This window comes from Eurytemora carolleeae, unplaced genomic scaffold (genome assembly GCF_000591075.1).
Source record: "Eurytemora carolleeae unplaced genomic scaffold, Eaff_2.0 scaffold945, whole genome shotgun sequence".
Taxonomy (NCBI): domain Eukaryota; kingdom Metazoa; phylum Arthropoda; class Copepoda; order Calanoida; family Temoridae; genus Eurytemora; species Eurytemora carolleeae.
Genome location: NW_019397004.1, coordinates 39,188 through 62,145, shown reverse-complemented (window position 1 = coordinate 62,145; position 22,958 = coordinate 39,188). Strand labels below are relative to the sequence as shown.

General features: G+C 32.2%; 1 protein-coding gene across 4 annotated transcripts in view; it reads left to right on the top strand.

Moving 5' to 3' along the window:
• The window catches only part of LOC111711012 (fasciclin-3), a 45,794-nt gene that overhangs the window by 16,453 nt on the left and 6,383 nt on the right, over nt 1–22,958 (top strand). The window contains exons 10-18 of one of the 4 annotated variants that reach the window (XM_023485231.1): nt 583–666; nt 1,221–1,278; nt 1,550–1,653; nt 1,938–2,031; nt 3,763–3,810; nt 5,360–5,467; nt 15,510–15,600; nt 18,493–18,594; nt 22,091–22,169. In XM_023485231.1, the coding sequence (XP_023340999.1) occupies nt 583–666; nt 1,221–1,278; nt 1,550–1,653; nt 1,938–2,031; nt 3,763–3,810; nt 5,360–5,467; nt 15,510–15,600; nt 18,493–18,594; nt 22,091–22,169 (768 nt within the window). Of the gene's footprint in view, nt 1–582; nt 667–1,220; nt 1,279–1,549; nt 1,654–1,937; nt 2,032–3,762; nt 3,811–5,359; nt 5,468–8,829; nt 8,916–9,099; nt 10,307–15,509; nt 15,601–18,489; nt 18,595–22,090; nt 22,170–22,958 lie in introns of those variants that run through there. The other 3 variants (XM_023485230.1, XM_023485232.1, XM_023485233.1) reach the window with 3 other exon arrangements.

The following is a 22,958-nucleotide window of genomic DNA, read 5'->3' as shown; positions in this document are numbered from 1 at the left end:
TATCCATGAGATATGATGATATCCATTATGGGATGACAATAAGAAATGTGTTTAGTTTTCTGAAGTAAACAAATTTTTCAATTGAAAATGTCATTTTTCTACTTGATCTATTATGTGGATTTATTATATTCATAGATGAGGGTTTAATATATTCTATTATTCTGCTAGGGTTAATCTTATCATTGGATTATTCCATTGTTCTTCTATTCTCCTCTATACAATATACATACATATATATATATAATCAATCATTTAAATCTTACAATGTGTTATTTATTCTATTTAGCCAGTCATCTATTCATGTATTTATTGTTTTGACTTTCTATGTCTAAATTAAAGAAACTGTAGAACTAATTTCAAGTTACCCTCTAATTAAATAGTTGCATGTCCTATGCACAACTTTACCCTTTAACCCTTCGTCTGAGGAAAAATGACGGAAGATGGTCAATTGTAAATCCTTTTTTTTTTATAGCAAAAGGGTTAAATTGGACACTCTTATCTATCGGACTTGCAAATCTGTAAATGGAGAGTAACTTTGATGTTACGTCGATTAAATTTTATTATTTTTACCTTTTTGTTTAGGAGGTTCACGATTTCTACGGAATGGAAGTTGGCTCCTCGTACCCTATTAGAATCAGTTTCAGGCTAAACCCACCTCCTAGTGATGTAAGTACAATTTTAACCCTTTTTAGAAATAAAAAAAAACTGTCGATTTTTTTTAGTAAATAAAGTTCAAACGTTAAAAGAGTTTCATTTGGTGAATCAAATTTTTGTTATCGAAAAGGATCTTAAAAATGTACACTTCTGGCTCATGTAGTATACATTAAATATACAAACTAAATATAAACTCTTGATGCATTTCTTCACGAGATCCAAGCTGCTCTCGAATTTTAATCTATTCTCTATTTTATTCTTTCTTAAAATATGTGATTGCTCCCTAGTATTAAAAATACACTAATTGCCCCTCATTAGTCATTATCCATTCCGTTGTAAATCATAATTATAGTATCGTTGGCATATTTCACATATGGAACACTTTAATTTAAGAATGATTAATTACACTTTTTGTGAATAAGTGATACTTTTCTTTCAATAAACATGAATTAATCTATTAATTAACGGGACGGAAAGAAAAAGTTCAAGTGACCCTTCATGCGAAGATGCCAAAGCCCGATTCACAACGATATAGATAAGATTTAGAAAAAAATTCGAATGTTTAGGTTCAATGGGAGATGCATGATGGAACTATGGTGCCCCAAGGATCAGAATCTCAAAATGGTAAGACTGATTTAAAAGCAATGTAATGACAGTTCCTGTTGAAGAAATTTAAACCCTCACACATGAACACAAAGGACAATGAATGAAAAATTGAAGAACACAAATTCAATTTTGATTTGTGCTTTTTCAAAAAAGGTTTTATTTTTCTTAAATGTACGGATTGTACGGATTTTTTGTGCGGATTGTACGGATAGTTTCCCTAAAAATGTACAGATTGTACGGATTTGTTCTAGAAATTGTCTCACTTACTTACCCAGATTTTTACTATCAGGAAAGTATGAGGCTGATATCCCTGCTGAAGGTCCAATCCAGTCTAATGAAGAGGATCCAACCCTGTACACTGCTATCCTTACCATCAACCAGGTCGCACCTGAGGTCAGTACAGTGCTCGGCGGTGCCCGTGGATTTTTGATAATAAAAAAAATTCTTTTCAAAAATTTCGATTTTTGACTAAAAAAGTTTAGCCTATGCTACCTGCGGGGTTAAACATACTTACACATATTCATATTATATAGTTTATCCCATTCGTGACAAACTATATATTTTATAGTTTATCCCATTCGCGACAAACATGTCTTTTATACTAAATCATCAATTTATCAAACCTTTGCGATTGCTAGGGCTTTACTTTTTTTACTAACATCTTGTACATTTTCCAGGACGCCGGAACATTGAACAAACTTCATGTAACGAATGCCCATGGAGAATCCGTAATTAGATTCAAACTTGGTCTAGGAGAGAAGCCAGCAGTTGGTAAGTAGAAACTTTGAACCATTTTTTTTTCAGGGGTGTATATTGTATATCCTCCTTAAAAAAAGAGTTTTATTGAAACTTTGATAAAAAATTTTTTTTTCGAAGCACCTTTTTTGTATCAGGGTGGGGGGGGGAGGTTTTCTTAATTTTGAAATATATACACCCCTGACTTGATGTTTGTTCATTATTAGAATTTAGCTGCCTGTGAAATTCGAACAAAATCGAACCTAATTTTTTAATGTTAGTTTTCACCCTTTCTTCTCTGTACACCTGTAGAGGCAATAAAAGCATCAAGGGAAACAAAACAATGGTTAAAATCTTCCCCCCCCCCCTCCCCGTAACTTTTTGACATGTGAAGCGTATTCAAATTGCATGACACCATCCTAAGAAAGAATTGTATATTCACAAATGCAATGTTGAGAATATAAGAGTACCCGCAAGGTGGATCAGGGCATGGTTTGTGTAGCACGAGCAACCAATATCTGCAATTTTACAGGGGTATATATATCTCCCTGCCCCTCCCCCTTTTTTTAAAAAATTGAAACCATAAAGAGGAACAAACTTGCAGTAGGGTAGGGTCATCTATTGAGTTTGTGGCTTTTAAGGCTTCAATTTGTGGCAGATTTAATGGACTAAGATTCCATTTGTGGCAGATTTTGAGATTTTCCCGACTTTTTGTTGCAGATTTTTTGGATAAGTATACTACAGTCGTATATTTCAATACAACTAAGAAACATTATCTCGGAAACAAAGAGAAGCTGTCAATTACCATCTTCTCGTTGTAATTTGAAAAAAAGCTTGTTAGACATCAATTTAAATAGAAAAGTCGTCTTCATTGTATTGGTATAAACGCCAACAGCTGTATTTTTTTTGCAATATAAGAAAATGTCAATTTAATTTTTGGCCGTATTGGGTGTAGAATGTTCTACCAAATTAATCATAGATGACCCCGCTACTTTACGATCACCAGAACAGGGAGATTCTCTAGTTTTGAAATATAGGCAATAATCCAGCTTCCCTAGTTCTAGTAATTTTTAAATTTTTATATTTTTATATATACCCCTGTAACTGCATGCTCTTATGTACACTGCATGGATGTACTGTACACACAACCATCCCAAACCCTGTGTTCACAACTTAAAAGCCATCCATTTTACCTTAGTTTTCTTGTAAATTTTTTCCATTTTAAAGTTATATGTTAGGCAATGCGCCATGTTAGGCTAAAATTTTGCAAAAAAACCAAATCTTCATTTATAGAAGATTGCAATCAATCATATCAACCATAATTTTATAAGGGTTGTAAGATTTTTCCATGGCGGCGTTTTTTAAAAGTTCATCAAGATAATCAAACCTTTCATTCAACCAATATGTTATTTATGTAGCATTAGGTTTTGATGAAAGAATCTCTTTTTTTGGTAGATTTTCTGTTCTTAACTTTTTTCTTATTTAAGTGCATTTTGTGCAAGCACTCCTACGGACTCATTATTCCTTACACAGATAAAACATTCCAAATTCAGGGAATCAAAGATTATTTGGATTTTCAGATCGTAGTATTGAATTAACACTTGGGTTACTTTCACAATATAATATTGGACCAAATTGTGGGTCTTTGCTGATCGAGGGTGGGGAAAACGCGTTTAAAAATCCCCCAAAAATCGACTTTAAAATAATTCATAAGTTGGTTAGCCCGTGTCTACCGGATGTTTATTTAAACGTCCTGTATGATTTCAGACGGTGGTCTAGGGAACCAACCTCAGGAACAAAATGCTCGATCGACCGGTAAGTGTACGGGCAGTGTAAGGACAGTGTTCGTCACTTTCTCAAAGAAATTTTCCTTTCAATACCCCTTCACAATGAACATAATTTCTGGACACAGCGTTCAACGCAAGTATTTTAGAGCCGCAGCCATTAACACTTGCCCTTTTCCCTGATTTGATTTATGCACTATGAAACTTGAAATGTCGGAGAGAATTTGGTTTGGAAACTGTCTTTGAGAAAGTTTAAAACAACGAACGGGCTTCTTCTTCTTCTGTTGGTGCTGGGTAATAAATGGTGGCTTTCTTATACTCATACCAACCTTTTTCACACATATTATTAATGCATGCGTTTTTTAGAGTTGTTAGCATTTGTTTTGCACCCTACCCTACGAGGGAGGGAAAGCAATCTCCTTCGCACAGCTTTCGAACCACATTTTACATAATTGCGGCAGTGCTATCCGAAAGGACTTCCGAACTTCCCCCAAACAGTCTTCCGGGAATGATCTTCTGTTATAATCGTCAATTAAAACTGGACTAAATAGATTATTTAAGCACTGTAGTCCATTTAATAACATTTTCAAAATATTTTTTATTTCTTTTTCACGATCAAAGTTTGAACTGGAAAAACCAAAACTTTGTAGATTTTGTTTCATTTCCCGTTTCACTTCACCCCATACACCCTCCCCCCCCCTCCCAGTTGTAAAAATTTGCGTCTGTGGTCAGGTGTTCTTTCTGTCGCAGCTCTGATTGGTAACCTTGCAACTTCTACCTGTTCGCAGACGAAGTTTTTATATTAATTTATTTTACCTGCAAAATAATGCATTCAACAACAATAAAAGGCAATTTGAACAACGCTCTAGTAAAAGAAAATGTAATAATCTTTCGATTTATATGCATTTCAAATCTAGTTTTAAAAATCATTAGGTTATAACAGAGTTTTGGTTTCTTTTAATATCTCAATAACTAAAAAGAAAACTTTCAAAGAGCAATGTTTTTTAGAATCAACATTTATTATTTATTATGAAGACTATATTTTATTTGTCTACTTATTAGTAATAACTATTCATAAAATTGCGGCAGCCATTCCAAGAATTGTTGTAAAAAAAATCTATAAATAAAATCTATTCTCTCCACGATCTTTGATTGTAAAAAGAAAGAAAAAAATATTATGCTAATGTTAAGGATACTATAGATGGACTACCGTGCTTAAATAATCGAATTAGTCCCGTTTTAAGTAGAAATTGACAATTATAAATGGAAGATCATTCCCGGAAGACTGTTTGCGGGAGGTACGGAAGCCCGATGGGGACGCGCGTTGCCGCAAATAGGTAAAATGAGGTTCGGAAGCTGTGTGGGGGAGGTTGCCTTCCCTCTCTCATCCTACCAACCCTTCCAGAGTAAATTAATTCTGAAGTTTTTATGTAAAGTTTTTTTTCTCCAGTCTCCAGAACAGGTCTAGAATTATAAAGATATTTTGTTAAATTCTGGATCCGTTCTGACGTGATTTTTTTAACCGCATGATTTAATTTCTTTGTGTAAGAATCTTTATAAATGAATTTTTCTTTTTGTAGAAGCAGGATCCGGACCTATCATTGCCATCGTCATCATTGTTCTGGTCATTATTGTTGTCATCGCTGTAGCTGTCGTTGCCCGCTCCCAAGGACTTCTCTGCTTCTCCGGTAAGATGACAGCCTGCATGCCCTCGTATTTCAAAATTTTCCCCGTTATTTTTAAATTTCGCAAATTTCCCGCCATTTTAAAATTTCAAAATGGCGGATTGACTTTTTTGTGAAGATTAAACTTAATCAAAATTTTTCAATTATGTTGAATGAAGACAGCTTTCAGCACAAAATGTGCTAATTCAGCTGAACTAAATTATTGCTTTTTTATATCATCTATTTCTTATTTCGTAAATTATAAAGTTTGTTTTTAAATATTAAATCCAACACTGGAAATTTATCATCTTTATTGTTATTGATTAATTTGTTGCATGTTAAAGCTTTAAATATTTTTTGATTGGTTTTGGTTTGCTTTGCATGTCTGCAATTTTACGGGGGGTGGGGCCAGCGGTGAAACCCCCCGCAGCTGTTTAAAACAGGGGGAAATTTTACAGAATTATTAACAAAAATACATTGCACCGATTTTGCAATCTAACATCTGGAACTTTTATTCCTAATTAATGATGGGGTAATTACACACTTCAAATACAATAGAACTGTTATTGGCCCGGATTTTATTGATCTTGGATCAGGGTATTGTACGGTAATATCTCCATTTATAAAGGAACCATAACAGATAGAGAGTACCTAGCCTAAGGTAACCATGTTGCAATAAACACTGTAGAAAACACCATTTTATTTTCAATACATAAACGCAGTGTTAATATAGAAAACAAGTTATTTACTTCAATTTGATAAGTTATGTACTGAGTAGTTTTAATTTAGTACAAACATAAACATATTATTTTAAATAATAAGACATCGAAAGGATTTTTTTTATCCTTTTTATACCTTATAACAAAAATGTTATTTATTTTCCCCTCAAAAATCAAACATAGATAACTTATGGGGAATAAAAATATTTATTAAAGAAAATGTACACCCCTGGATAAGTTTAGTTTATACTGAAGGGCGTCCCATATCGTATTAGAATATCTCCAATCTTTAACGCTAAAATACGCACATAATACTCGAAAAATCTAGCATTTTCTGCCAAAAAAAATTCTACTAGCCTTATTAAATTTTCAAACATTATTTATGCTTCTTAAATTTTCTGATTTGTCCCCCAAATCGTAATTTGATGTGGGACACCCTGTACAGTACAGAGTTCTGTACAAAAAAATATTACAGTATATAGAAGCTATCGGTGCTAATTTGTGCAATACAGGCCTAGATTTTGCAACACTAGGAGTTGACTCATATATTCATGACTTTAAATTGAGCCTAATTGGACGCAAGGCCACTCCAGGCAGGGGCTAACAAAACAACATATGTTTNTTGAACTACCGGAAATAAAGCGGGAATATTAATGGGGAATTTGTTAAAGATAAGAAGAGGGGTCTTTTAATTTGCTAAGCATGGCTTTTTGCATGTTCTTTCAAAATCTATTTTTTTATTTTTTTATATATGTGTTCCTATTTGACAAAAATTTCATTCATTCCTTTCTTTTACTTTATTTATCCCATTCCGTTGTAACTTCTTTTAGTCAACACTTAAACTGCGATATTCTGTTACTACTCTAATTTTTATTCTTAAATCTGCGATATTCTGTTACTACTCTAATTTTTATTCTTAAATCTGCGATATTCTGTTACTACTCTAATTTTTATTCTTAAATCTACGATATTCTGTTACTACTCTAATTTTTATTCTTAAATCTGCGATATTCTGTTACTACTCTAATTTTTTTTCTTAAATCTACGATATTCTGTTACTACTCTAATTTTTATTCTTAAATCTACGATATTCTGTTACTACTCCAATTCTTATCGCATTTCTTTATTTGCCATTCCATGCAGTGCTTAGGATCCATTTCATTTTGATGCGGATCCGCCATGAAGTAGAAGAATTTTCAAATTTTTCTTTTTCTTTTGCAAAAACTTGATAAACCATTCAGAGATAAAGACATCTTAGTTTCTCTATTTTCAACAGTTCAGAATTGAGTTTTGAAAGCTAAAAAAAAAAATTCTTCATTTTGGATTGATATTTTGCCCCATGGATTCGGATCCGTGGATCCATATATTTATGCGAATCCTGAGGCCGAATTTAAATCAAATATGGTTGATTCCACTTAAAATCGAATTAGATGTTGCAAGATCTAAGCCGGCGCTCAATTAAAACCGGTTTTTTAGCAGATTCATTAAATTCGGCCTCTGGAAGCCTAAATTCTGCGGATCCTAATCACTGATTCTCTGTTACCAATTCCATTTTTTTTATTTTTACAGTTGTATTATTTATATTTTATTGAGTCACTTAGCACTTCCTTTCTCCCCCCATTCTCATTTTCCACTTCCATATTTCCTCCTTTTACTTCCGATCCATCTGACCAAGCACTGCATGTTATTAACAAAATCAGTGGTCAACAGGGGCGTATTCAGGAATTTGGCCAGGGGGGGGCTTAGACTTTTTCTTTACAGTGGTGGTGGGGGGGAGCTCAGCACCCGTTGGAGCTTAAAAACCCCTTAAATCCAAAGATTTTACTGGTCCAGGGAAGCCCCCATAGCCCCCCCCCCCCCGAATACGCCTCTGCTGGTGAAAGGTAGTAAAGAGGAAAATGTTAACAACATGTTATTTAGATGAAAAAAACGACAGAAGTGTTAAGGGAAAATGTATATATTTTTGATAATCTTGGTCAGATATGAATCGCATATATTTTTTTAATGTTTTTTTTGTATTTTTTAAATTAATTTGTTTGCTTTTGTATTTTTTAGATTTAATTTGTTTGCTTTTTTATTTTTTTTATTTGTTTGTTGAAAAATACCAACGTAACTATTGTATTATCCTTACTTTGGTATTTTCATTTGTTTTTTTTGTATCAGAAGTTTTGTTTTTTAACTTTTTAAATAAAGTTAAAAATAAGAACATTTTTTCTGTTTTTGTAAACCACGTCTTTAAACATGTGAGACCCATTGGGAGGTGTTTTTTTACTCTTTGTAAAAAGTTGTTTTGCATTATTTTCTTTTTTTTTCAAGAATAGATAAGGATCTCAAAATTCAGTATTTAACCCTCTGAAAAAGTTATTTTCAGCGACACAAGAAATTTTCTTTAATCTGAATAGGAATGTTCTTGAAACCTTTGAGGAAATTTTCGAACCCCTCAACATATGTATTTTGAGGTGCCTTAGGAATGTTTTGTTATGCTTTCTCGATTTTTAAAAAAGATTTTAATCCTTTTAATAATAAGTTCCCTTGTAATTTTTAAGCCCCTTGAAATATGTTACCCTAAAAGAATTTTAACAGATTTTTTGAGCCCTCTAAAAATGTTAATCTTGAGCCTTTAAGGGATATTCCATGAGCCCCTTCAGGAATTGTTTCTTTATTCAGCCAAGGAGGGTACTCCCGATCCAGAGAAGGGAAAATTCGAGCCTTTGGAGAAGGAAGATGCTTCACCAGAGAAGGATGAACCTGAGGGAAGACGCCATTTGTATTAAGAAAATTCTTAACGCGGCATTTTGAATGCCGACATTTTGAAAATTCATAAACATTTCATTTTTTTAATTGATTTGTGGGTAATAAAGCATCCCTAAATCTCTGATTTTCGTCATCAAGCTTTTTAAAAATTTAAATAAATATAAAAAATGGCGGCTTGGACAGGTTCCCACTAAAAACGAGCCTATTGTTGAAAAGGAGAAGGGAGGGGATGGAGACCGAGAAGAAAAGAAATCGAATGGAGCCCATTCTCCAACTAAATAAGTGAATTCAGTATTTCGGGGCCCATCCTTTCAGTCAAGGGCTCTGTAGGGCCTGGCCCCCAGCTTCCTGTCTCATGGTGGGCCCCGACAAATATGAGAACCCAGTGTAAATTCTTGATTTCATTCCTTCATTGTTCAACCGATAGAAGATAAAGACTTCTACATGTACTCTACGCTATAACAGTTTCTGCTTGACGTGATTATTTAATATTTTGTTTGTCTCAGGAAAATACGAATGTGATTTTAGTCAAAAAATATTTCTAAGAACAGATATATCTGTACTTAAATACATAAGTATAGTTTGGGTACTCCATCTTGAAGGATCCACTGTGTACACAAGCTTTCTAAACGGAATCTCGGAAATTGCGCGCTTTTTCTAAAAAAGTTGCGGGATTTCATCACTTTCCGATTCAATTCGGAATATTTTCCTATCTTCAGCTGATTAAGTTGTTGTAAATCATTCATGTATTTTTCCAATACAATTCAACTTGTGGACGTAGGCATTTACCATGTTCAAAGATATCTGTGTGTACCTTCAAGTGCTTAAATTTCCTAAGACTTTGGCATAACAACTTTTCAACATAATTTTTTAAACCGTTGCCCAGTGTGTGTTTCTTCGGGTACTCAATGTTAATAAAATATGTAAATAACTAAGTGTAACGAGGCCAGTGAATGGCCGTAAGGGGGAACTCTGTGACCAAAATCAAAATTTCGACTTAAAACTTGACAGAATTTGAAAATTATCTGTGTACAAACCAAAGATGTCGGAATTTTAATTTTCGCGCCATTTGTTGTCGCCCCAGTCATCCCAGTCACAAAATGACCTACATTATAGATCTATGTCAATATGTTGTACATTTTTCCCTCGACTTCATGGAAACCATTTTTGTCGTGCCGCGCCACAAACTGTCAACAACAGGGTGTCCCAACTTAAAACCCTCCGTAGTTATATATGTGAACGTTTTTATTGGGACGCCTTGTTGTAATTTTTCAAGATTTTACTGAAATTTTGTAATCGGTATTTCGAAGTTTAAATATTTTGTCTTATAAAACAATATCTCATATCAAAGATAAATTCCGAAATAAACTAGTGGTATTTAAATGTTTAATATGCTGGTTTATGTTTCTAACAACTGCATGATTTAGCCTAGGATGGATACACTGCTAAATGGTTAAGGAAAGCACATCTGAATAAGGGTAGAGAAGATTTTAGCCGATACGGGACTATTGATATTATATCAAGAGATATGGTGGAACCTAGAGGAAACCGACCAGGGTATCTAACTTAAAAGAACGTTTTTATTTTTCCAGCGTATTAAAGAATTTAAGAAGACCCTCCATTTTAACTACGTCCACATCCTTTTCAACTCCACCTAAGTCCTAACCCAGCTTGACCTGACCTATGTTAAGATATAATACAATCTTATGTCGGAAAATACTCTAGATCAGTTTCCTCTAAGCCATAAAAGAGGATATCACAATCCCAAAAAAACTTTCAATATTGAAAAAGGAGACGACATCGGCGTAAATACAAGCGAGGAGTAATGGTCTCGCTGAAGTATTAATAATAATGTCAATGTTTGCTAGTTTTTAACGAACAGAGATCTGCTTATTTCCATGGCAATTCTTCTTACAACCGAAAGTCTTTCAGTTTCCAATTGATTTACATATTTTTGCGTGATTCACACCAAATTAAATCTAGACATATTTGTTTCTATTTGATTCACAACATTCACACGTTTCAACTTGATTTACAAACAAAGCCTTACATATTTGTAATTGATTCACAACAAAGATTTATATATTTCTACTGGGTTCACAAACAAATATTTACATACTTCTACTTGATTCACAAACAAAGATTTATATATTTCTACTTGATTCACAGCAACCTTCACATGTTTCTACTTGATTCACAAACATATTTCTACTTGATTTACATATTTTTACCTAATTCACAAACAAAGATTTACATATTTCTACTTGATTCACAAACAAAGATTTATATATTTTTACTTGATTCACAATCAAAGATTTATATATTTCTACTTGATTCACAATCAAAGATTTACATATTTGTACTGGATTCACAAACAAAGATTTACATATTTGTGCTGAGCTGGGAACTTTTAAATGGTGGACATCAGGATTAATGCTTTATCCACTCTTTTTCTTAATCTCCAGATTAAATAATGCTTGTTCTCCACAGTCCACATGTTATTAATCTCCAGATTAATTAACCGATCGGGATTAAGGATATCCCATTCTAAAGTTTTCAGCTCTGGATTCACAAACAAAGATTTATATATTTCTAAAATCTCCCAACTAAGATGTGAATATTTATTTTTAATTCACAAACTAAAAATATCTAAAAGGAAAATCGTTTTTTGAATAAAAATAATTTTGCTTTAAAAAAATGTGACTTAATAAATTCTAGAAATAAAATTTCTTGCAAATTGCTGAATCTTACAGAAGCCTAAAACTATTTTTGTAAAAGTTGGGTTTATTTTTTTATCGGATACCATTCTGTTTTATTAACAAGCTAGATCTACTGTTGAAGAGAAAAATGACATGACAATAATACTCTACATGTTAAACTATTTAAATTTTCTGCAACTTCATTCATTAACATTTACAATGTTCTATAAATATTTGCATTAAAATTTGAAACCCTTAAAATTTTGACAAGCATTCTAGTTTCCACAAATATGCTGAATATTTTATTAAATGTAAAATATCAAATGCACCCTCCATTGGCGTGTCTGATTCCCAACAGTACTCTTCAAGGATGCCGGAATAATTCTTGTTAATATACAGAAACGCTTGTAATTGTTAAAGGGGCAGACCGGCTAAGTAAGGTATTTAAACTGAGTATGCAAGTTTGTGGAAAAAATCTTTAGGATTCATTTGAGACATATAAAACATTTCCATGATGTATAATTACTGAGTTTGGGTGCATAGCCGACATTCAAAATCTTGAATTTGAATGGATACGTTTTCCGAATAAGTTTTTTATTATCAAATATCGACGACGAAAAATAAAGTAAGAACTATGCAGTAAACTAATTAAATGGTTAGGAACATATTTCTCAATTGAAATTTGTCAATCAATGCTAAAATCAACTATTTCGTTTTCATCATTATATTTAATTTCTTATTTTCTTTGAATTTTTTTTCGAAAATTTGCAGAAAATCTTTATGATTAAAGAGAGATTATAGAAACTAAAAATTGAATAAGATTACTTATCTTCCATGATTTTTATTAATGATTAATTTTTATTTCTCAACCTATTCCTAAACAACTAATTAGGCTACTGTAAAATTTTGTTTACATTTTTGTCGTCGCTATTTATTAATAAAAAAAAACAATTCTGAAACGTATCTTCCCAAAAGTACGATTTTGAACGTCGCATTGCGCTCAAATTCAGGATTCTCAGATCTTTTAAAAAGTTTTATATGTCTCAAATGAATCCTTCAGAATTTGTCCACAACTCTGCATACTCAGTCCAACTACCTCAAATAGCCGGCCTGTCCCTTTAATGAATTAGTTTGCAAGTGGTTTATACTTGCTAGAAATCTGACAAAATGAGTTTTTTTATTTTTGAATTTTTAAAAATAGCCTTTGACGTAAATTATTCGGTATTGTCGAGAGACACAAGTAACGGATTAATGTGTTCACACTCTACGCTAGCTTACACCACTGAGCCCGAAATTTAAAAGAGTATCGTTGAACGAAATTTACGAGTTTCCTTTTTGGGGTCTTAACATTTGTGTAGAGTTTGATTTAAGAGATTCGGAAAAATTAAGAATGTAAACAAACTGTCTTCAGTTTTGGGCACTGGGCCAACGGCTATTCAAACACTTGTTGAGATATATACAGTACATAGAGCTCGCTGTTCTCTATGAATGCAGTCAATGGTTTAATGGGTACGTTTTAAATCGGACAGGGCCTTTCTTGTATGAAGTGTTTCTTGAAATTACGCGTACAACCCCTTTAAGAGGTTACTTAAGAGTTAAGGGACTAGTATCGATGTTTAAATGGGTACACCGGAGTATCCCATGTTCTCCCATGTTTTTGTTACACAAAAAACTTTTTGGGGATTACAAACAAAACTCAGTCTAAAGAACTGTTTGTTTACTTTATTCCCGGAAATTGCAGTACACTTGTTTGTAAAGAAATGTAAGGAAGTTTCTGGTTTATCTCTCTCCATTTAAAAATGTAAAAATTAACATTATTAAAAGTGTACTATTGATGTTAATTGTTTATTGCACTAATTAATATTTTTGCAACTTCACTCATTAGCGTTTACAACGTCATTTATGATCAAATAACCTTTAATTCATGACGAGTCTTTTTTTTCTGGGTCACCCTTTAACTGCACGTGATCTATAAACACAGTTTTACATATTTCCACGTGACTCGTCCTTCAATTTAAAAGATAGAAAAATGTAAAATTTTGTAAAATCATGATGTGATCACTTACACAATATAGTTTGCGATTTCAATAGAATTGATTTAGGAAAATAGCACGGTTGCAATTTTGCAATTGCCAATTTGTTCTCTGATTCAAATATTTTTATCGTTTTACTTTTTAATTTCGTTTACCAAGACTTAAAATGAATAAAGGAAATCTAATTTTCTAATCCCAATATCTTTTCAATTCATGGTAGATAGTGAAGCAGATAGTTAAAAATATCTATCACATCGGGTATAAAGGGATTAAAAATTCAGACTTTATGGCAAAAACTCAGCTCCTTTGTTAAAATCTCTCCCTCAGAAAACTTTAAAAGTAAAAAATGGTAACAAGTGGTTTTTGGATTTTTATCAGTATGGCTTGTTAAATTGTTAAACTACTAGTAAAGAAAAGTGCCAATTATAAATGGTCTTGAAACATGAATGTGAATTTAATCTCCATGCTTTTAAAAGACTTAATTAACGGAATATAGATGATGGTAACCAAGGCTGTAATGCAAGGAAAGTTATTTTAGAGGTGTGCGCATCTTTTGTACTGCAGAGCACTGTCTCTGGGCGGTAATGTAAACACAAGACGGATGTCGAAACTTGGCATGGGATCCATCTTTCACATAAAATATCAATGAAATATTCTGGTCATAGGAAACTATTATGTGAATTATAGATTATCAAAATTTAATGCTTTTAACCTCCTCGGATACTAAACGAACACTGATGCATCTATTCTTGTTTACAAATTCCGCCAAGAGAGAACTGGTTTCAATATGTACGCAGAGTATAACAACTGCAACTAACTTTCCTTGCATTATATAACCTTGATGGTAACCATCAATGTAAGAAAAAAGATTGATATAGATTCCGTAAAGTAGTCTTCAGCTGAAATGTTATTACTTGTGGGCAACCCTGCATAATAGTACAGTGAGAACCAAAAACTCTGGAATAGGAAGGCGACTTTCAAACTTAATATTTGACTTTAAATAGTCCAATGATCGAACACGAGACACAGCAATTGTGGAGTGTAAACAGCCAAATCAAATCAAATTAAATTAGACTTTTAGGGATTAATTTAATCAATGATTGAATTTATAAGTTTCTAATAAAACTTTTTGCTTTGTAACAACATCAAATAGACTTCAGGAATTCTACAATGTCGTCTTTCTATTCCACAGTTTTCTGGTGTATAGAATGGCTTTGAGTCAAATTCAGCTGGGAGAAGATTTGATTTTTTCAATAATTAATATTTTAAAAGATATTCTTCATTAACGCGAAAGGCATGAAGATCCACTGTTCTTAAACTACTCCTGTATTTTATCGGATGTATCGGATGTATCGGATGTATCAGACGTATCAGATGTATCGCATGTATCGGATGTATCGGATGTATCGGATGTATGGGATGTATCAGATGTATCGGATGTATCAGATGTATCGGATGTATCGGATGTATCAGATGTATCGGATGTATCAGATGTATCGGATGTATCGGATGTATCGGATGTATCAGATGTATCGGATGTATCTGTTAAATAAAAAATTTGACTTCTTGGTTCGTTTGCCAAGCTACCAGACCAAGTAAAGCCCAGCAAGTCTGTACCGCAAATTCTAATTTTCTAATCCCTATATCTTCGCAGCTCGAAGCCGAAGACCTTATAGATATTTCAGACTTCTGTTAGATCAATTAATCTGAGTTTGAAATATCAAAGGATACACCATCAGTTTACAAAGATAAAGAGATTATTTGAGTTTGTGGCAAAGACCTAATCCCTAAAAGTGCTGTTCTGATTCTTAAAATCATTACAGAAATTTTTGAAATTAAAAAAAAAACTTTGTTTGCGTAGGTCGAAAGAAGGGACCAGCCGAGGATCAAGAAAGAGCGGTGGAAAAAGAAGAGAAAGAAGGAAAAGAGGAGAACGGAGAGAAGGAGGAAGGGTAAGCTAAATATTATTCGATAATTTATTTAATTTAGCTTATTCGTCCAGAAATTTAGCTAATTTGTACATTAAAAATACTTAATTTTCGTAGTTTTTAAACCCCAACCCCCCCCCCCAAAAAAAAAAAAAAAATTATTTAGTTTTCATTCGGACAATTCTTTTCTTAGCTTTGATAACTAGATATTTTAACTGAATAGCGTAACTTTAAGCGACCCTCCATGCAAAGATGGAAATATCCGATTTAAAATTTTATCCTTCAAATCTTAAAAAATGTGAAAGAAAACGTTGTCTGACTTTGAAAAATGTGATTATTTTTATGAAATTCTCCACTGTTTCTTAAAGGTAAGAAATGCGCAATTCACATTAGTAGAGAAACCACACATGAAAATAAACAGTTTAAAGAACCAAAAACATGTATATTTAATTCATACTTGATCAGACGTACAAAACTGATAAGGGTATCGTTGTAAATTGGGCATTGTCATCTTTGCATGGAGGGTCACTTCAAAATACGTTAACAGTCCCTTTAAAGTTTAAACCTACATGGTACATATGGAGCATGACAATACATGAGAATACAAATCAATAAATATTTCTCTCAGCTTGATTCAACAATAATAATACTCATATCTGTTCATTTTGCTTCAATTTAACCCAGATTATTGAGATTACTATCCATCCCATCCATTAACTGAATGAATGAATGAATGAATGAAAGCAAAATATATTCTATTCAATTATACTGAATGACTCTAGTTTTGAATCATTAATCTATCTATCTATCTATATATATATATATAGCTATATATATATCTATCTATCTATATATATCTATCCATCTATCTATTTATCGTTCGAATATATTATACGTCATGATTTTTATTCATAAGCGTGAAATATGTAAAACACTTGCCTCTAAATCTAATAATTGATAAATAATCAAAGGAATTGAGTCTTCTAACCCCTATATCTTTGCATCCTGATGGTCTAAACATATTGATATTAAAAACTTGAATTATTTCATCTAGCAGAATTCATAGTTTAAAATATCTTAGGTCTACGAACAAAATAGGGATTAAAGATTAGATTTTTTGGTGAAGACGCAATTCCTTTACTGAATACTGCCCCAAACTCAAATTAGTTCAAAATATTAATATTTTACGTGATCATGCTGCAAAGAAATATGAGAAATAATATGATATCTTTCATATTTGATATTGATTTAAAAATAAGTAGATCCTATTCACACACACACATTTGTGTTTACGTTTGCTTAAAATATTTTTACCAAGTGTTTCCATTATTTCCATTTATTTATTTTTCAATCGATTTATATATTTAACAAAATCATTTATTCAGTATTCATATAATCCTATTTTTGTACTTTTTTTCTGCATTTTAAAGGGACTGTACAGTGTACAGACGTTATTTCCAAACCCAATACACAACAGTGCTTTTAAAACCTTTATATGAGTAACAACGGAAAAGATATAATTGTTTTTCTATTTCCTTCATTGGTCTTGAAGCATGAATCCGCAGATTACTGTCACAGTAAGCCCAAAGTTAAGAAATAATCAATTTTGATTTTCATTGCCTTGACCAGAAATAAACGTACTTATTGATAAATTTAAATCATTTCCCCGTTTTTAATGTTTTCTATTATAGGAAATTCATGAGAGTTTCATTACCAGTGGGTTAATTAAGGGCAATTAAGGCTAATTAAGGCAGGTTTAAGCTAATTACTCGGAAATAAATGAAGAACACGATTCATTTTCTCTTACACAGCTCTAGGACATTTTAGATATTAGAAGTTTGATTTTTTACTAAAGTCTGAATTTTTTAAGGGAGGGTAAGCCGTAAGCGTAGTTAAAACCAGGGTTACATGAAGGATTTTCAGAAGATTTCCCTTAAAAAATTTCAATTGTATGATTGCAATACATCCATATATCCATGGGTAACTTTCTCGGCAGGTCGTCTTTGCTTGAAAACTCCGCCAATTTTTTCTGATAAATGCAAGCATCATAATAAAGACTTATTGTTTAAATTTTAAACCAAGAAGCGGGATTTATTGAACCGCAATATTTGAATTAATTAGTTGGGAACCATTATTCATTCATTCACTCATTCATCAACCATAATCAGTCATCCATTCACTTAATTCATTTCTCATCCGGTGTCATTAGCAGAAGAGACGGCTGCGGTGTGATCAGTTACGCTGATTTAAAACTATTGTTTTCTAAGTTGCAATGTTTAAAGATATATATAATACTAGCTGAAGGGCCCGGCGTTGCCCGTGGAAAAAAAATGAAGAAAAAAATTCAGCCCATTCGGTTCAGCCGTTTGGCCGTACAGAGGGAACACATATATACGAATGTCTTGTTTTATTACATAGATATATCGTTGTGTTAGAATTATCGAAAATACCAATAATGAACTGAAAGGGACTGTTTTATTTGCATTACAAGCAACCCCTCCCCCCATTTAAAGAATTAAAGATTGCCATATCCAATTCACAACCAGTACCCCATAAGACTTGTATTTTGTCAATATTGTTGAAGATATCGTGGTTTTTCAAGCTAAAAAAAAATGTTTAATTTTGAGAATTTCCTCCATTGTTTCTTTTACTAGAATCCGTAATTCCCTATGATAGAGAAACAAAATAAGAAATTATCAATTTTCAAGATTAAAAACATCCATTCTTGATCATCCAAAGCTTTTACGGGTACTGTCGTGAATCGGACTTGACAGTTATTTCATTAAAACATTAAAACATTAAAACTTTAAAACATTAAAAAAAATTCTAAAATATTTCCTGTGCAAGGCAGTAAATTGAAGATTTTAATAAAATATTGATTAGTAATTAAAATATTTTAACCATTTGTTTCAGTAGTGATACAGAATCGGCGGAGCATGCTGAATCGCCGATACCGGAATCGGCGGCCGACGTTACAGACCAGGCCACACAAAAGGAAAGGCGTAATATGTCCCAAAAGTAAGTTATATTTTGATTTAAATCTAACAAATTTAAATTTTACATTTGTGTATTTTTTCTGTTTCTAACAATCCGGAGTACCTCTCATAATTTTGTTGAAAAGTATGCTTGTCTAAAATCTGTCTGAGTGTCTATTAGTCTTTCAAAATATATGTCTTACAGTCTAAATGTCTGTTTTTCAATCTGTCCATCTGTCTGTCTAGGTATCTGTCTGTCTAAGTATCTGTCTGTCTAAGTATCGGTCTGTTTAAGTATTTGGCTGTTTAAATATTTGTCTGTCTAAGTATCTGTGTCTAAATATATGTGTGTCTGTCAAAAAATCAGTCTGTAAAGTATCTGTCTGTTTATGTATTTGTCTTGCTAGTCCTTCCAAGCGTTTAAAGAATAGGAAGCGAAAAGACTAAGGTTTAATAAAAATTAATAGATCTGGGTTAAGGTTCACTGCTATACAGGAACTTCTTCAATCTTTACACTAAACTTGTTAAATATAAGAAAAAGGTGGGGGGGGGGGGGACTCTTGAATGAAGACATCATCCAGGTGGGTATAATTTTAAGAGTTACTCCCCCCCCCCTCCGCTGTGGATAACTTTTGATGATTTTGGGAGAAAAAATATTAAAATTGGATAATTCTAAATGCATAGTTTTTCAAAATACTTTTTGATAATTTTTTCCTAAAAATTCATTTATTTCCTTAATTCAGCGAATAAAATCGTTATAAAAGTTTAAATGCACGATTTGTTGAGAAAATATACAAAGGAATTGAGTCTTTGCCACATACTCTGATTTTCTAATCACTATATCTTTGGAACCAAATATTGCAGACCTTAGATATTTCAAACTATGAATTCTGTTAGATCAAATAATCTGAGTTTGAAATATCAAAGGTTTACAACATCGGGTTCTAAAGATATTGAGGTTTAAATATTTGATTTTGTTCCAAAGACTCAATTCCTTTATCAAAAACGTTTTTAATCAAATGGAAAAAACAATAATCAATTTTTTAAAGGAAATCGTCGCAGAATTTGTTTTTCCCTAAACCTTTGTCTTTACTCTTTGGAAAGATAAGTAGCTAGAGTCCGCAATAATTACTTATATGGTTTTATCGATAATGATTTAATATTATTTCCTGGACTCAGGCTGATAGAAATAAAAAGAGAAAAAAGAAAAAAGAATACTTTGAAGGATGAGCACCTAGGTCCAGCTATGAACGGTGAAATTTCGACTTGTAGTGTCGCAAAGAATTGGCTTTTAATCTTACCTCGCTATCTTACTCATACTTTGTGTAGCCCTAGAAATGAACATTTTAGAACTATAGAGCACTAGTATTTTGCTTTAGTTTTTAGGAAGAAATTGACAATTTTTTTTCTTAAGAGTTTGGAACCTTTGGATGAGAAGGATGAGAAGGATAAGAAGGATGAGAAGGATGAGAAGGATAATAAGGATGAGAAGGATGAGAAGGATGAGAAGCATAAGAAGGATGAGAAGGATGAGAAGTATTTTTTGATTTATTTATTCCATGGTTTTGGTTAATTTTTGGCGCTACCCGGATCCATATCAACGTTTCCTGATACGGATCCGGATCCGGATCCGAAACGCTGGTTACTATCATAGATTAATAACATTACAAATAAAACACTAGATGTCATCTTTTCATTATTTATCGGCTTTTCGGTCACAATAACCCTGAGGCAGAAGCCCAAAGAAGATACGCTCTCACTCCGTCTTGTAATTAAACGCCGACTACACATAACTCCTATGGGCTACTAAACCCCCAAAATCTAAAAAAGACGACACTTAGTGCTCTATCTGTATTGTTATTAATCTATGGTGACTAGTTAAACAACAAGGACTACTTAGGCACAGCACCACTAAAGAGATAGTTTTGTTTTAAAGGGACTGTTCACGTACTTTCATGGGACCCTCGGTTTATAAAGCGGAATGTTTTATGGAAGTTTTAGAATTCAACATGTTTCAAGATTGACAAAGGAAGATCTCTTTCTCATTAACGCTCAGATGAATGTTTAAACGATATCGTTGAAATTCGGATATGACATTTTTAGCATTAAGGGTCAATTAATATTTCGTCTAAGCTGAGTACAGTCCCTTATAGAATGGATGTCATGCATGATATTTCTTTTTTATAAAATGTATAGAATTCAAGAAATGAAAAGCGGATTAGAAGAATATAAGGAGATGAATATATAACAGGACATAAAGGATTTGGAAAACATCGAGAATAATAGAAAATATTATTCTTCATTAGGAGGATATTTTCAAAGGGGGGACCTTCCAGAGTATACTATTGATTTCTTCTCTCCCAGATATTTTGAATCTCTCTTTCTCAAACCTCCAACCTCCCCCCCTCTCCCAGCTCTGTATCTCTCTGTAACTCAATTATATTATTATTAATATTAATCCTCCGGTAAAATCAATATCAATAAGAATATTATGAACAGGAAAGTAGAGATTATTTAATAAAATTTTGCATTAAAAATTATTGAAGCATTTTTAAAATCTAAAATCTAAAAGCTTAGATCAACAAGAGATAAGAGTTAATCTTAGGGATGACGTAGTTTCATTCAATCAAAAGTTTCGGCCAACTTAAACAAGATTTGTCAAGATTAAAAGTTTTCTTAAAATTCTAAAAATTCAATTTGATTAAAACATTTTAAAACTTTTAATTAACTCTGTCTTTACTGAGAAAATATTTTTAATAGAAACTGGAAACTGTTAAAAAATTCAAAAGTAGATTTAGTCTTTCTTAAAGGGAGTGTTCGCGAAATTGAAATGGGGTATAAGCTTAATGCGATAAAAAAGCGCTTTTGATCGCTACTAATCTACTACTAAACTATAATAATATTTTTTAATTAATTTGTTTTGAATTTGATTATTTCTCTTGCGGCTTGCGCAACTATCTAAGAATGCCGCGGACCACTGACATTTTTCGAAATCAGTTAAAACGTTTTCTAAAAAAATAAAATATTATAAAATATAAACTATATACAAATGTGGCGAAAGATAATCGATGACTATAGGTTGTAATATCTGAATGATTTGTTTGAAATTAAATGGATTTTTTACGGTCTAAGTCGTATGTTGCAATTTTCTGAATTTGTATGGGCGCTCAGTTATTCGGTATGAGACGTCTTTAACAATTTTCTCTTTATAGATGCAACAGATAGAAGTAAGATTAGTAGCGATCAAAAGCGCTTTTTTATCGCATTAAGCCTATACCCCCTTTCATTTTTTGCGAACACTCCCTTTAAAGGAAAGATCTTTATTCAAAATTAAAACATCTTAATGATCTCTAATTATGATTTATGATCTCTGCTGAACACTTTTTTGCCGGCCCACTTTACGATACCTGCTAGCAATCAGGCCCATTTTTGACCCAGTTTGGAACTTTATTTTCCCAATTGTATGATCCCTGCTATGACTTTAAAAACCTATTTACAATATTTTTTTCTTCAAAATTATAGCTCAAATTTTTTTTCAGAATGAACCACTTCCTGATTTCCCTGAAAAATCCCTTTGGCAGCTTTAAAAGACCAGCTCCAGTAGTTGAAACAGAAGAGGTAAACAAGCATTTTATAAGCATGCTGACTAACAAACATTTGTATGTTACTTATATATCAGTAAGTATATATAAATAAATCTTGTTTACAATTATAAAAAATGACACAAGAGTATACAAATGATGAAAAAATGAAAAAATGTACTTGAAAAAATTACACATCTTCTCCGATCTTCTTCGCCAAATATAAGTTCAATAGAAAGATTGGAAAAAAGATATCCAATAAAAAATTTATTTTACGGACTTTTTAAACAAATATTATGTCTATATCAAGGTGTTCAAAAAAAAGGTAAATTAACTGTATTAGTATTTGGAATTCAATTTTTTCTAAATCCTTTTTTTCATAAAAATGATAAATATGTAAATGTGAGCCAGGAATGCCAAGTTATGCCTAGAAAATATTCCAGGATGAATAATTAGAGAAGATATTCGGATAAACTTGTTGTTTTTATCAGATACCATCAAACTCATGTTGAAGAAAATTAAACAGCAAATTTTATTTTATTTTCATATTTATCAAGAATGTCTTTTTAGACCAAAAAAGTATGTTTAATTTTATTTTTCAAATTTGTGAAAGAATTTTTTTATGAAAAAATTATTTTTTTTTAACAATAATTTATTTTGTAGATTTATTTAATGAAAATTACCGTTTGTTGAATAATTGTTGGACAACTCTCCGTTAAAGGGCCAATTCCCTTTATGTATATTGTATAAGATATTTGTGTTGCATTTACACAGTGGTACTTTAGAATCTCCATATTCCCCCCCCAACCCCCTCCTAACCATCCTC